The sequence below is a fragment of the Globicephala melas genome, chromosome 5, assembly GCF_963455315.2.
Source record: "Globicephala melas chromosome 5, mGloMel1.2, whole genome shotgun sequence".
In the NCBI taxonomy this organism is placed as follows: domain Eukaryota; kingdom Metazoa; phylum Chordata; class Mammalia; order Artiodactyla; family Delphinidae; genus Globicephala; species Globicephala melas.
This window is the reverse complement of record NC_083318.1, coordinates 47,398,644-47,410,861: the sequence shown is the minus strand read 5'-3', so window position 1 is coordinate 47,410,861 and position 12,218 is coordinate 47,398,644. Positions and strand designations below refer to the sequence as shown.

The window sequence follows — 12,218 nt, the reverse complement described above, 5'->3', positions numbered from 1 at the left end:
GAGTGGAGTTTACCCAGTACACAAATAAAAGCATTGGTGTTTGGAAAACGGGTATTTAAAAGACTGACTTTATGAGGTCTAAACTAAACTCAGAGTCCCTTTGGGGACTCCCCAAGTTAAAGCACTCCCCGTTCCTTGTGATTAGCTAGAGTATGTTTGTAAAGGTATCACTACAGTTTTGATTCATCTAAAATACTGTTTGCTACCATATATAAAAAGTTTAAAAAAGAACTAATGAAATATTAGAACATCTTTAGTTTTCAATACCAAGTTTAAGAGACTAATTAAAATTTAATTTCAAAATAGGCTACCCATAAAAATATACTGCTTATTACACCAAAATACCTTCGGCAAGCTGAGGTACAAATTAAGAAAAGCTGAGACCTAAGAAAATTCGGCAGTCTTCAGTAGTAACTGTTATGTCCATTTAAAAGAGTAAGTATACTTGGAAAACTAAAGGAGGAACTAGAAATTCTAAGGATTCACTATAATTAAGAAATCTCAATCAGCACAATTATCTACTTTTCTGTTTTGGCGCCACCTGGCCCTCCCCACTAGTTTTATAGGAAAAGCAAATGTTTCTTTAAATGAAGAAAAAAAGCTTGAGTTTTTTCTGTGTCGTATTTTATTTAGATTACTTATTACTGTATGACTTATCCTAGAGGCACTGCCTATTCAGATTAATACCATCGAAGCTCTTGCTGACGTTCTTAACATCAACAACAACAAAAATGATCCTTAACTCTTAAAGAAGACAAGTATCTCAAAGGTTAAGTACAACTGGTTAATTCACTTCTCAACTTCTGACTCTAACTCTATACATTTATAAATAATAAAATTCACAGGAGATATCACTGACTCTCTTCAAGCTAATACTATGCCAACTGTTTTCCTGAAACAAATGTTAAATAATATAAAGGAACCTATCAGCAGTTTTTCTAAAATCCTCTACAAAAACCATCTCCATAATATTCTACTTAAAATGTACCAGTAGGCAAAAGCCCAGAGAATTCTCCCAAAGAACATTAGGTAGGTAATATCAGTTCCCTAAGAAACATATCATATTAAAGGTGCCTGCTTCTATAAAGAAAGACCAATCAGTAATTGTTATCTGATGCAATATAAGTTCAAATCAGTGATATTCTCCTGATTTGACTAATTCAATTTGATTCCAAGAACTTTTTTTTAAATTAAATATGAATATTTTATCCACTTATCTATAAATACCTGTGCAGATTTCATGTTTCATGTTTAATTTCATGTTTATAAAGCTGTTTAAACAGTTTAATAAACATACCAATCATAATTAGTTCCTAAGGGAACATGGTGCTTTAATACTGTTGTTTGGCTTTTATTTCAAAACTATTTACTGATGAGTTACAAAATAACATTTAACACAATTTAAAAAATTTGTTTTCCATAAACATTTAGGAAAGATAGAGTATTTACCTCAGCTAAAGTAATAAGAAGAGGATCAAATGGAAGCTTTTCAGGAGGACACTCCCACTGTAACCTGTGTTTTACTGAACCATGGACCAATCTAAAATATAAAAGGCAGTGCATGTAACAAGGACAACATATATTAAGCAGTGATTATCTAACATATACATATTCTTTCTAGAACATAATCATATTAGAATTATTTTGTAACATGTAGGAATACTATGACCTTAAATGATGTTACAAAGGCATCTTATAAAGCAATAATTATATATTTATAATCCTACAAATTCCTACTCTTTTAGCAAAATTGTTTGGTGGCAAAACTAAACTCCACATTTGTTTAGCCTACAATTTTGGAGTTCCAGCATGTTGCTATTTGTGTCTTAATGCAAATGTTACAGTTGATATGTTTCAGTTATAATTATAACCAAATAATATAGACAAAACTATAGCAAACCTACCACAAAACATGCAAACAAAATGTGATAATTAGCAACAATGATTTTTTAATAAGTAACATTATTTTTCAGATGTAAATCATTTAACCCTAACATGAATAATCTAAAGGCAAGCCAGGTTTTATCCCTGTTAAAGAGAAGAAAACTTAGGCCAGGAAGGTGCAATGGCCCATGCAGGGTAACAAAGAGGCAGCCCCTTGAATTAAAGTCACTGCTGCTGCTGCTTTTTTTCTTTTTAACAGCCTTTATTGAGACATAACCAACATGTAATAAAATGGACATTATTATACAGTATAGATGGTAAGTTTTGATGTATGAATACACCCATGGAACCATCATCACACTCATGACCGTGAACTTATTCAACACACTCATGACCGTGAACTTATTCAACACACTCAACTGTTACTTCACGCTCCTTTTGTAATGTTCTCAACTTGACACCTTCTTTTCATAATAGCAAGAAGCCTCGGCAAGACTGTTTTTACATTTTTAGCAATAATAAATTCTCAGAATGGGGAGGGGGTATAAGACCCTTAAAATAGAGTTTCAATTCAGAATGCAAGTACAAGATAATAACAACAATAAATTAAAGAGTGCTTCCTGAGCTTATTTTTCACTCCTAGCCCTCCAAATCTGAAAATACCACTAAAAACTACATTTCTTTAATTTTAGAACAACAAAAAGAATGTTTTGATTATTCTTTCCACAATGAAAACAAAATTTTCTATCATCTATAACAGGCTAAAACTGGTTATACTTAGAAGAAATTAATGTTTCTCAGTAGTGAAATCTTAAAATGATATCACTCTATTAGTAACCTGCATCGTCTGCTTTAAAATAGTTTTGATCTCTATCCAAGAGGGCTACAAGAACTGCATCAAAAGTAAACAAAAACAGCTATATTACTCATTAATAAGTATAATTTCAATAAATAAAATTGTAAATCTTTGATTTTTGAAGTATAATTAAAAAAATAATGAAACAATTTCATTAAATTGTCAACTTCCAGTTCACGAACAAAAAAGGATTATTTATTTGAAATTCGCCCAAGCCTATGAATGCTTAAATTGTTTTAGAAACTGGTTCATTCAATTTCTTAAATTATTTGGTGGTTTACTGTACATCTATCAGTAATTCTGTTTTGGAATTAAAATGATTTTCTTCAACAATGTCCCAGGATCTGTACCACTCCAACAGCCAAAGTATGAATAAGTCACCATTATTTCAACCTCCCTAGTAAATAAATTTTTCAAAACTTTAAACTGAAAACTGTATTGATTTTACTCAATTATTTTGAATAATATAGTCAATTATAACTTGTACTGATGTTACCTGCAAGGAACACCTCCCTTAGAGTAAATAGCTGCAAATGCAGAAGGGGCTCGTGACTGTTCACCAAACTGAAATAAAAAATGACAAGAATACAATAAATATTACTATCACCTCCACTTTGTGATACCTAATCAACTTCAATCCTGTTGCGGTCAGAGGCAGATGGACACCCTGACTTCCAAGCCACCACGCTCATATCAAGTACAACATCATTCTACTCAGAAAAATGGCTAAGAAAAATGATCAATCCTCTCAATACTGAAACCACAACCACAAACGCATTTTGTATATTTCCTTTTACCCTTAACTTGTTTCAGAAGGTTTGAAGGTAGCTGAAACCATATATAAAATAAATATACTATAGATAAATATTTTTAAATATAAATACTATAAACAAATACAATAAAGATAATAACATCTTTCCACCCCTTCTGCACTGTGACCTTTCAAAGTGAGGACTAAATGGAGAAAAGGTGTACAGGGAAAGTATAATGTGTTTTCAACCTCCCACACATCTCCTACTTCTCCTCCACTCAAATATGCACGGTCTTGGATGGTCAGAGAACCTGTAATTTCTCCAATCTGGTTTTGTGCTTCAATAAAAATCAAAGTCTTAGGATGAACAGGAGTGACAGAGTTGAAGACAGAGCAAGACTCTCACAAACACATGCCCAGATGTGTCTGCTTAGATATATAACTTCACAACTTTCAGTTTTTCTATATAATTATTTTATGACTAAATTAATTCTATATGCACTCTCAAAGATAATTTAAAAGATGATCAATCACAACAGTTAAACAATCGCAGCATACAGAATCTCAATGTAAGTGATCAGAGGCTTAAGAATTTAGGCACAGAAAGTAAATATTTTGCCACATGGTACTTTGAACATAATCAAATGAAACATAGCCGTCTAAATTACAAAATATAAACTTACTAATCTATTTTAAAGATACAACTAGCTAAAAAAACTTTTTAAAGTCACATGCAGTAATTTTAAAATGTACATAAAAGTCTAAGTTTAGAACGAACCCTTTTTCCTCTGGAAAAACACATATGTTTTAAGTAAAAATACATAAATGACATTTCATTAAAATATAATATTATAATAAAAGATTAATTTACAAAGCTCAACCTATGTTCTGTGTGACAATTCACAGCAATACTAACGTTTCATTTATCTAATTATAATTCCTGCTAAGGAAAATGTAAGTCTTAAAAACTGTGTATAGATCAGTGAGTTCTCAAAAAGTGAATATACCTGTGTACCAACACTCAGGTGGAAAATCTGAATGTTACCGGTGCCTCTTTCCAACCCCTTTCCACCTTTTCTCCCAAAGGTAACCACTATCCCGACTTCCAACTGATTTGCTTTGGATCAGGAGTTTTTACATATCTTAGACATGGTCTTTTCTAATATACCCTATTCTCAAGTCAAATCGTTAAATTATTTCCCAAAGCTTTTCTTAATTTTTAATAAAATTTAGACTAGGGCCACTAAATATTACTAAAGTTTTTCTTTAAAGAAAGGGAGAAAATTGAAGTGTCACCATAAACTCCCTCAACGAAATATGAGAAAAGGAAGCAAGAGCACAGAGATATCAGGGCATTTTTCACGTGTTTGATTTCCTTGACACTGCAAATTACAGAAAGAAGTGAAGGAACACAGAAGCTTAAACTATTTTCCATTTTCCTTTTATAAAGTCAGAAAATCTCCCTCTGCCCTTGGATAGTTCATTGTATCCTTACTTAAGTATCTGCCATATTTTACCTGCCATCAAAGTCCATGTCTCAGCCACTCTCATAATCCCCTTTAAAGGCTGAAACCATTATCACCTTACCCTATGTAAGGCTGGGCCAGACACCATCTGGTGTTGGAGCACAAATGTGTTCACTTTTTGGATAAACTGATCTAGAAACTTACAATTACCCACGTTTATGTACATGAATCTTATGTTTGCTAAATGTGATTAAATTGCTGTGAGAAGGCAAAAGAAAACTAGGGCCGTAGTTAAGAGTTCTAGTGGAGCTCATTTATAGATGATAGACAAATGGTCAGAGACTTTATGCAACTACAGAAGCATGTAATTCATCCTATGGCAATTGAATACAAGTTTACTCATTGATATTAGGAAGTACAATAACCACAGTAAAGTAAAAAAAAAGAAAGCTGATAATGCAATTTATTTTATACTCTACAATACTCATCCATGAATGTGATAGGATATACCAAAGCTGGTTTTTACTTTACACCGTCTCACTTCCACACTCACATCATTATCTCCATTCTTCATCATGATTACCATATGCCTTCCTTCACCACTAGCTTAAAACTAACAAACAAAAGAACTTGGGATAGCATTCAGAATGGCTCAATAAAATGTCTACTACTTTGGAAATCTACTGAGTCAGGAATCTCTTTGGTACCTACAGGGTTAATTGTTTTAGGGTTAAGTTTATCACTTGGTCGAGGATGTCTTGCAGATTCTGGAGAACTGGTTGACGAGGAGGATTTCCTTTGTTGAACTGTAGTCCTATGTTTTATTTGTGCACTTGATGATGTCCTTTGATCACAGTTATCTGGAAGAAACAGAATGTCAACAAGGAAGAGGTGAAAGCTCATCCTGCATCCATCAGTATAACAGAATGTGTCATTAACAAAATTTACCTCTTCATTTAAAAGCAACATTCTGTACCTGTCACTCTGCTTCTTAACTGTACGCCTCTATGGCACTCGGATTTCTGCATTGCTTCTCTTTTGCTCCTGCAGTCAAATGAAACTTGATTTCAACTTTTTTGGGGAGAAGGATTCATTAACAATATAAAGACCAAACAGAACAGAGTAGGAAATACAGTAAAAGAGCCACAAAATAGGTATGGTATGGAACAAAATACCTGAAAGACCAATAAGAAAATATGAAATTATATCAACTTCAATATCGATAACAGTAAACTAAAAACCATCTGTAAGAAAGTAAGATGTATAAAAATATGCATTTTTCCATTCAAACTGTCAAAACATACGTTTAGAAACTCAACTGTAATCCTCTGGCTATATTCAGAAAATGCAGACCAGATTTCTGGAAAAAGTGGTTGGCATGTCCCATATTGTCTTCACCTTCTCTGGCCTCCATATTTCCAAAGTTCCAAATGTTAACATCTGCATAACAAGTCCTACTTTTCCAGCGACAAAATGAACTCTCCTACTAAATGTACCATAAGTTCCCTAAATTGAACGTAACCAAAACTGAAGTTATCACACTGAAGTTATGAACCTCTTGTTAATTCAAGGTACAACCAGTTTTCTGGTCCCTCAGGCTGAAAAATTTAGGATCTCTGTTGTCTCCTTTTCTTCCGTTTCCTACACTCAACCCTACAGATGTGATCAGTGTGGTGTGACAAGGTAGGAGCTTTGGGCTCAGATCTGGGTCTGCATCTCATCTCTACCAATTATGTGTTTAAGAATTTAAGCAGATTATTTAATCTCTCTGAGCCTTGACTTCTTGACCTATGAAAATGGGGGAAATAATACAAACCTATCAAGGCTGCTATTGAAGGTTAAATAAGGTAATATATAAAGTTGCTTATCCAGTAAATGGTAGTTCACTTCTCCCTCTTTCACAATTCCCTCTTTTCTGCTAATGGGAGAGCTCTCATTCATAGCCCTTGATTCCCTGCCTAATCAAATTATTTCAAGGAATCTTCCACCACAACACTCAGACTCATACACTCAACTGCCTGCTGGTATTTCTAGGTCTAGCTCCAATCCCAAGTGCCATGCAGCCTTTCCTGATCTTCTGTTTCTCAAATGTCCACATCCATAGCACTCTGATTTATGCACTGCTTTCTTATTTCTATCTGGTTACTCCATTCCCCCATTTATATGACACTGCAATTATTCTTCCATTAGAGCACTTCCCACTTTAAGTCTTTAATTATTTTTCTAAAAGATCTGTAAGATCTTCTCTTAAGGCAACACAGGTGAAGTCTTCTTCCACTTCCAAATGACAGCTTTTCAAATATTTGAAGACATGGGTCATAACTCCTTAGTTTTCTCTTCTTCAGGATAAATGCTGATGCCTTCTTAAATGAGTACTAACATGAGATTATTTTAATTCACTTGACAAATTAGAAATCTTCACAAGGACAAAGCTCCATGTAATAACATTCAGCCCCCAAATATTTCAAATACGATGTGACCAAAGTACCTTGTAAAGATAAACTAAATGTTAAGATTATTTCTGTACACAGAATAATTTTAAATTTCAACGTTCTTGATTTAATATACTAATTTTCTCATCCTACTACCAGCAGATGAGTTACTTCCCAATATTACACTTCACATTCATCCCCAAGGCATTTTCTAGAAATATGGTAATTAGCTCATTAAATTTGTCAGATAATATTCTAAGATAAGCTAAGGCAGGCTTTAATTACGTCAACCTAATACTGCACTTCAGTGATTATTCAACAAGTATTTACTGTTGCACCTGGTCTCTGTTTTGAGAACTCCTGATGGGGAACAATATGATCTAAGTTTCTGTTTAATAAAAAAAAAAAATCTGTGTCAAGGAAACTTGAGTTTCCTCAAGTCTATAACTGGGGATAATTACAGTAACTAGCTACTCTAAAAGTAGATGAAGACTTTAGAAAAGTGGTTGGCACATAGTAAGTACTATATGAGTTTAGCTACTGTCATTTTCTTTATAATGGTACAAAATGTTTTCAGTATTACTAATAATAGTGGGGGTCAATGTAACTAAATTATGTCTTCTCCTTTTTGAAAAAATTGGTTTAATACTTGTGCTATCAATTTGAAGACCTGATTTAAATTCCGTATTTTTTTTTTCTGGTTGTAAATTGTAATAGCTGTCGTATCTGAAAAAGATGCATCACAAAGATACCTACTTACAAACAGAAAAATAGCATTGTTCACCACATCAAATCATGATGCACATTTTTCAATATTACCTTCCAATTCTGCAAAAGTTGTTGTTAGAATGACTCAATTTCTATCTATCTCCTTTTATGTCACATAGCTGTTTCTGTAAGGCACTAACACGAAAGTGCTACGTTATATTTTGAATACGTTCAAAAAGCCACTGAAACTCTTCACTTGACAAACATGTTAGAAAGTTGAGCTTCCAAGGGTTTTAAGTATACAGGACAGTTTTTATGTGTAATACAATTATGTAATTTTCAGCAACAATATCAAAACATACACACACACAATGATGCAAACATTTCTCTGTCCACTTCCAAAACACCCTGTTAGTTTCTTTCCAAAACAATTAGTTTTTCAGTTACTGTTAAAAGTATCACCCTTTCCATTACAGACAAATGAAGTGTACTCAATTTTTAAAAATAATATCCACCTCGCAGCATACCACTGACAGCAAACACAGAGCATAAGTTGTTTGTAAAGGGAAAAAAGCTTAATTCATCTTACACTAAATTCTTTTGAGTGCTTTTTGGTTAAATAACATGTGGGGTGATGTAAAGGGTTAATGGTGGGAGGAAGTGAAAAAGTAAGAACTATTTTGTGTTCTAAATATTGCAACAGACACCCCTCAATCTTTTACAAAACAATATATAAATCCTAAATAGACACTAAAATCCATAAATCCACTTAACCCCATCACCTAAACTATGTCACAGTATCAGAGAGCAAACAAACCAAGGAGGCCCCCACTGTGGACCCCTCATTTTTACCTCAGGTTTCCTTAGATGCTGCAGGTCATCTACAAGGGATTATAGGCATCTGGGTCAATGCCAGGAAAGCGTACTCTTTTTTCATTGTTTTGGACAGTTCATATAACCTATTTCTTTTCCCACATGCATTTTCTTCTCGCACTTGGCTTTGAGACCACTGCACTAAACTATCTGGCAAATTCTCAGAGGCAGAGGCCACTTTTTTTTCCCCTACTCTCTAATCTGGTGTTTGGGAAGTTCCAAAAGTGTAATAGGAGCCCCACAAAAGAAGATGAGCTCCATCTCTAAAACTCCTTCAAATTCCAAAGAACAGCGACACAGCCCAATATTCACCTATCCCAATCCTTTTCACCATAAAGTACTATAAATCCAAAGAGCCAGTATTAAGGGTCTTAATATCTTTCCATTTTCCTAGCCTCTCCGCCTCCAACACCACACATTTCCAGATACCTAAGACCAGTTCAGAGCCGGGATGTTGTCAAAGTTAGAAAATGAGAAGGACATGGAGAGGAAAAAATGGAGAGAAAGCTGTGGGTTTTTTTGTTTTTTTAAGAAGGTCGGGGAGAGTGGGAGAAAGGCGGCCAGTTTCAAATAAGGCCGACAAGGCAACTCTCGGTCAAAGCCCGACCACGAAGGGCGAGCTCTTGGCGCTCAACATCTCCAGGCTCCTTAGCAACGTGGTCCGGCGGCCATAGCAACAGGCCAGAGAGGAAGTCTCCTGCTCCGAGAGAATGCGGGCGGCACCACGGATTCCCGCACCTGCGCCGGTCACGGCTCCAAAGACCCGTTCCTACCGCGCCTCTCTCCCGCCGCGGTCTGTAACACCAGCCGCCACCCCACGTTGGGCTTTTGCCCAGCGCCCGCTGGGCCAACAGCTACAGGTCCCGCCACCGGCCGCTGGGGCCCCGGAAATGAGGTTTCGCAGCATTCCCGGATCTCGCGGCGCCATGCAGTGACATCAGACGCACGCCGCGTCCGCTAAGCCAATAGCAGGGAGATCGCAGAGGCTCGCCAGGCGGGAAAGGGTTGCCCTGGCAACGAGGCGCTGGGTTTTGCAAGGGAAGCTCGCGAGCTAGGAGCTCTGTCTCCGGGGACAAAGGGGCTCCTGGTGGAGGGTATTTTAGGAACAATAGAGCCAAGGAGCAGAGGGGAGCACAGGTTCCTTGTACCTGCGCCGCACCCTCTCCGCAGTCCGTGTATTTAACTCGTATGTTTTTCTCTCACTCTTAACTCGATGTTCTCCAAGTATCTTGCCCTAAACCCTCTGAGAGCTGAGGACCACCGTGAACTCCCGCCCCAGACTCTTCTGCGGAGAGAGCCCTCTGCCTGCCCATCTGTGGAATTTCCTTCCTGTCATATCTTACTATATGCTGTTGCAGTCAACTACATAATACATCCATATATTTTTTTAAAGTGTGTTTTTGTACTCCAGATTATTTTTAATAAAACGGATACTGCAGGAAAATGCGTGTACCCTGGCAATTGCAACCAAAAGCAGTAAAAAACCCAAGCCCTTTCAGACCTGTCCACTGTGTTCCTTTCTAGTGTCCTCTTCTGTTGTCAAGCCATAGTCTTAACTTTTCGCTCAGGTAATAGCTAACTAGACAGTTGGCATTGTCTGAACACTGCAGGCAGTGTAATCCTTCCCTGCCCTTGTAGCGCCATTCTTTGTACCTGAATTGCTGCCTCAGAAGCATCTTCACTAGGCTGTGAGTTTCTTCAGGACAAGGACTGTACCTTTTTCCATTTTGTTTCTCCAGCTTCTAGCACAGAGTGGGGACTCAGGAAATACTCTTTAAATAAATGCAGTGAACGAATGAATTCCATGTGTATCTAATTTCTCTAATGTTCTGTGAACCTTGCATACAAGTCTATATTAACTTCTAAATTTCATTATATTGTATTTACCTATCTTCTCCACTAGACTGAAATTGTTTCCATTACTTTTCTATCTCCAATATCTAGCCCAATGCATGTATAAGTAATTTTTTAAGGAAAAAAAATCCTATTTCTTAGCTATTATCACCTTATAATCTCTCTTCTCCAGTTTCTCCAAGACTTATTGTACCACCTTCTCCCCTTCTTCACTCCTAGCCTCTACAATGGCAGACTTGGCAGCACCTAGCTCATGACCTTTTAGCCCCTCTGCCTGGAGAGTAAGAATAATCCGTGTTCAATACTGCAGAGAAGTGAAGAGCACATGTTCTGAAGTTAGGCTGTGTAGGTTGGAAACCCAGCTCCTTTGCTTCTCAGCTGTGAGGTCTTCTGCAAGTCATTTAACCCCTCTTAGCCTTAATTTCCTCATCATAACAGGGTTCTTGTAAGACTTTCTACTTCATTTTAGAAAAATTAAAAAAACAACAACAGAAAAAACAGGTCCACTGGCTTTGTGACTTGGTCTGGATATTATGCAGTAAATGGTGGATACTTTCTTGGACATAGTAATTTGAGAAGGCTGTGAGACATCCAGGTGTAGTTGCCCAGAAGGCAGATATGGCCATCTAGAGTGGAGGGGCAAGAGCTGGGTGAGCTGTGGATTTTAAAGTCATCAGCACATATGTTACCGACCAGAGTTCTTGGCCTCCTTAATCAATAGAAATTGATAAGAGGCCAGACAAGAAATTCACACAAGTCTTTGCTGGGGTTCCTGCTGCAACAGGAGGGAGCGAGAACAAGTAACAGTTTCCCTTGCTCACTCCCTGAGGGGAGTGAACTTGTTCCTTACACAGGATGAGGGTAAGGGGTGGGTCTGTTAGGGGCAGGGGTGGTTTAGATGGCCTGTCCATCCCCCTTGGTTTGTGCTGTGTGGGTTTTTGGTCTTTTTGTATCTTGTTGTCCATAATTTGCCCCAACTGTGCACACATGCAGTTATTTTTAGTCCCTTACAGTTTCTTTGTATTTTGTTGCTGGAGGAGACGTTTGTCCAGGTGCAAGCACTGCAGCAAAGGGTCCCAGGCGCCAGGTCCCAGCCTGTCTCATATACACAGTAAGTGAGGCTATAGGAGTAGATGAGGTGCTCCAGGGAGAGCGTGCAGTGTGTGAGAAACAGAGCTGGTAGTGAACTTCTGTCTCCTAATTCTGTCCTGGTTTCAAGGTTTAATTTTTCAAGGTTCTTTTTTTGGAGAGAGAGAGGGAGAAGGGGAGGAAGGCTGACCTATGTGTTCAGCGATATGGCAAATAACATAAAAAGACAGAATGTGCCATATGTATCTCCCCTGTGTCCCTACAGACTTACTCTATACCCTTCTCCACCCTGCTGTATACTCTGG

At 37.0% G+C, this 12,218-nt stretch overlaps 1 protein-coding gene across 10 annotated transcripts in view; it reads right to left on the bottom strand.

Moving 5' to 3' along the window:
• PACRGL (parkin coregulated like) overlaps nt 1-9,877 on the bottom strand; it is a 42,955-nt gene extending 33,078 nt beyond the window's left edge. For 8 of the 10 annotated variants that reach the window (XR_009563976.1, XR_009563972.1, XR_009563975.1 and 5 more), the window contains exons 1-5: nt 9,709-9,877; nt 5,934-6,001; nt 5,669-5,817; nt 3,237-3,304; nt 1,450-1,540 (exon numbers count right to left, since the gene is read on the bottom strand). Coding sequence is in view for 1 of the 10 variants with exons in the window: in XM_060299207.1 (XP_060155190.1) it covers nt 1,450-1,540; nt 3,237-3,304; nt 5,669-5,817; nt 5,934-5,985 (360 nt within the window). In the remaining 9 variants the exon portion in view is untranslated. Of the gene's footprint in view, nt 1-1,449; nt 1,541-3,236; nt 3,305-5,668; nt 5,818-5,933; nt 6,002-8,949; nt 9,660-9,708 lie in introns of those variants that run through there. The other 2 variants (XR_011377477.1, XM_060299207.1) reach the window with 2 other exon arrangements.
• Between the last annotated feature and the right edge of the window lie 2,341 nt (nt 9,878-12,218).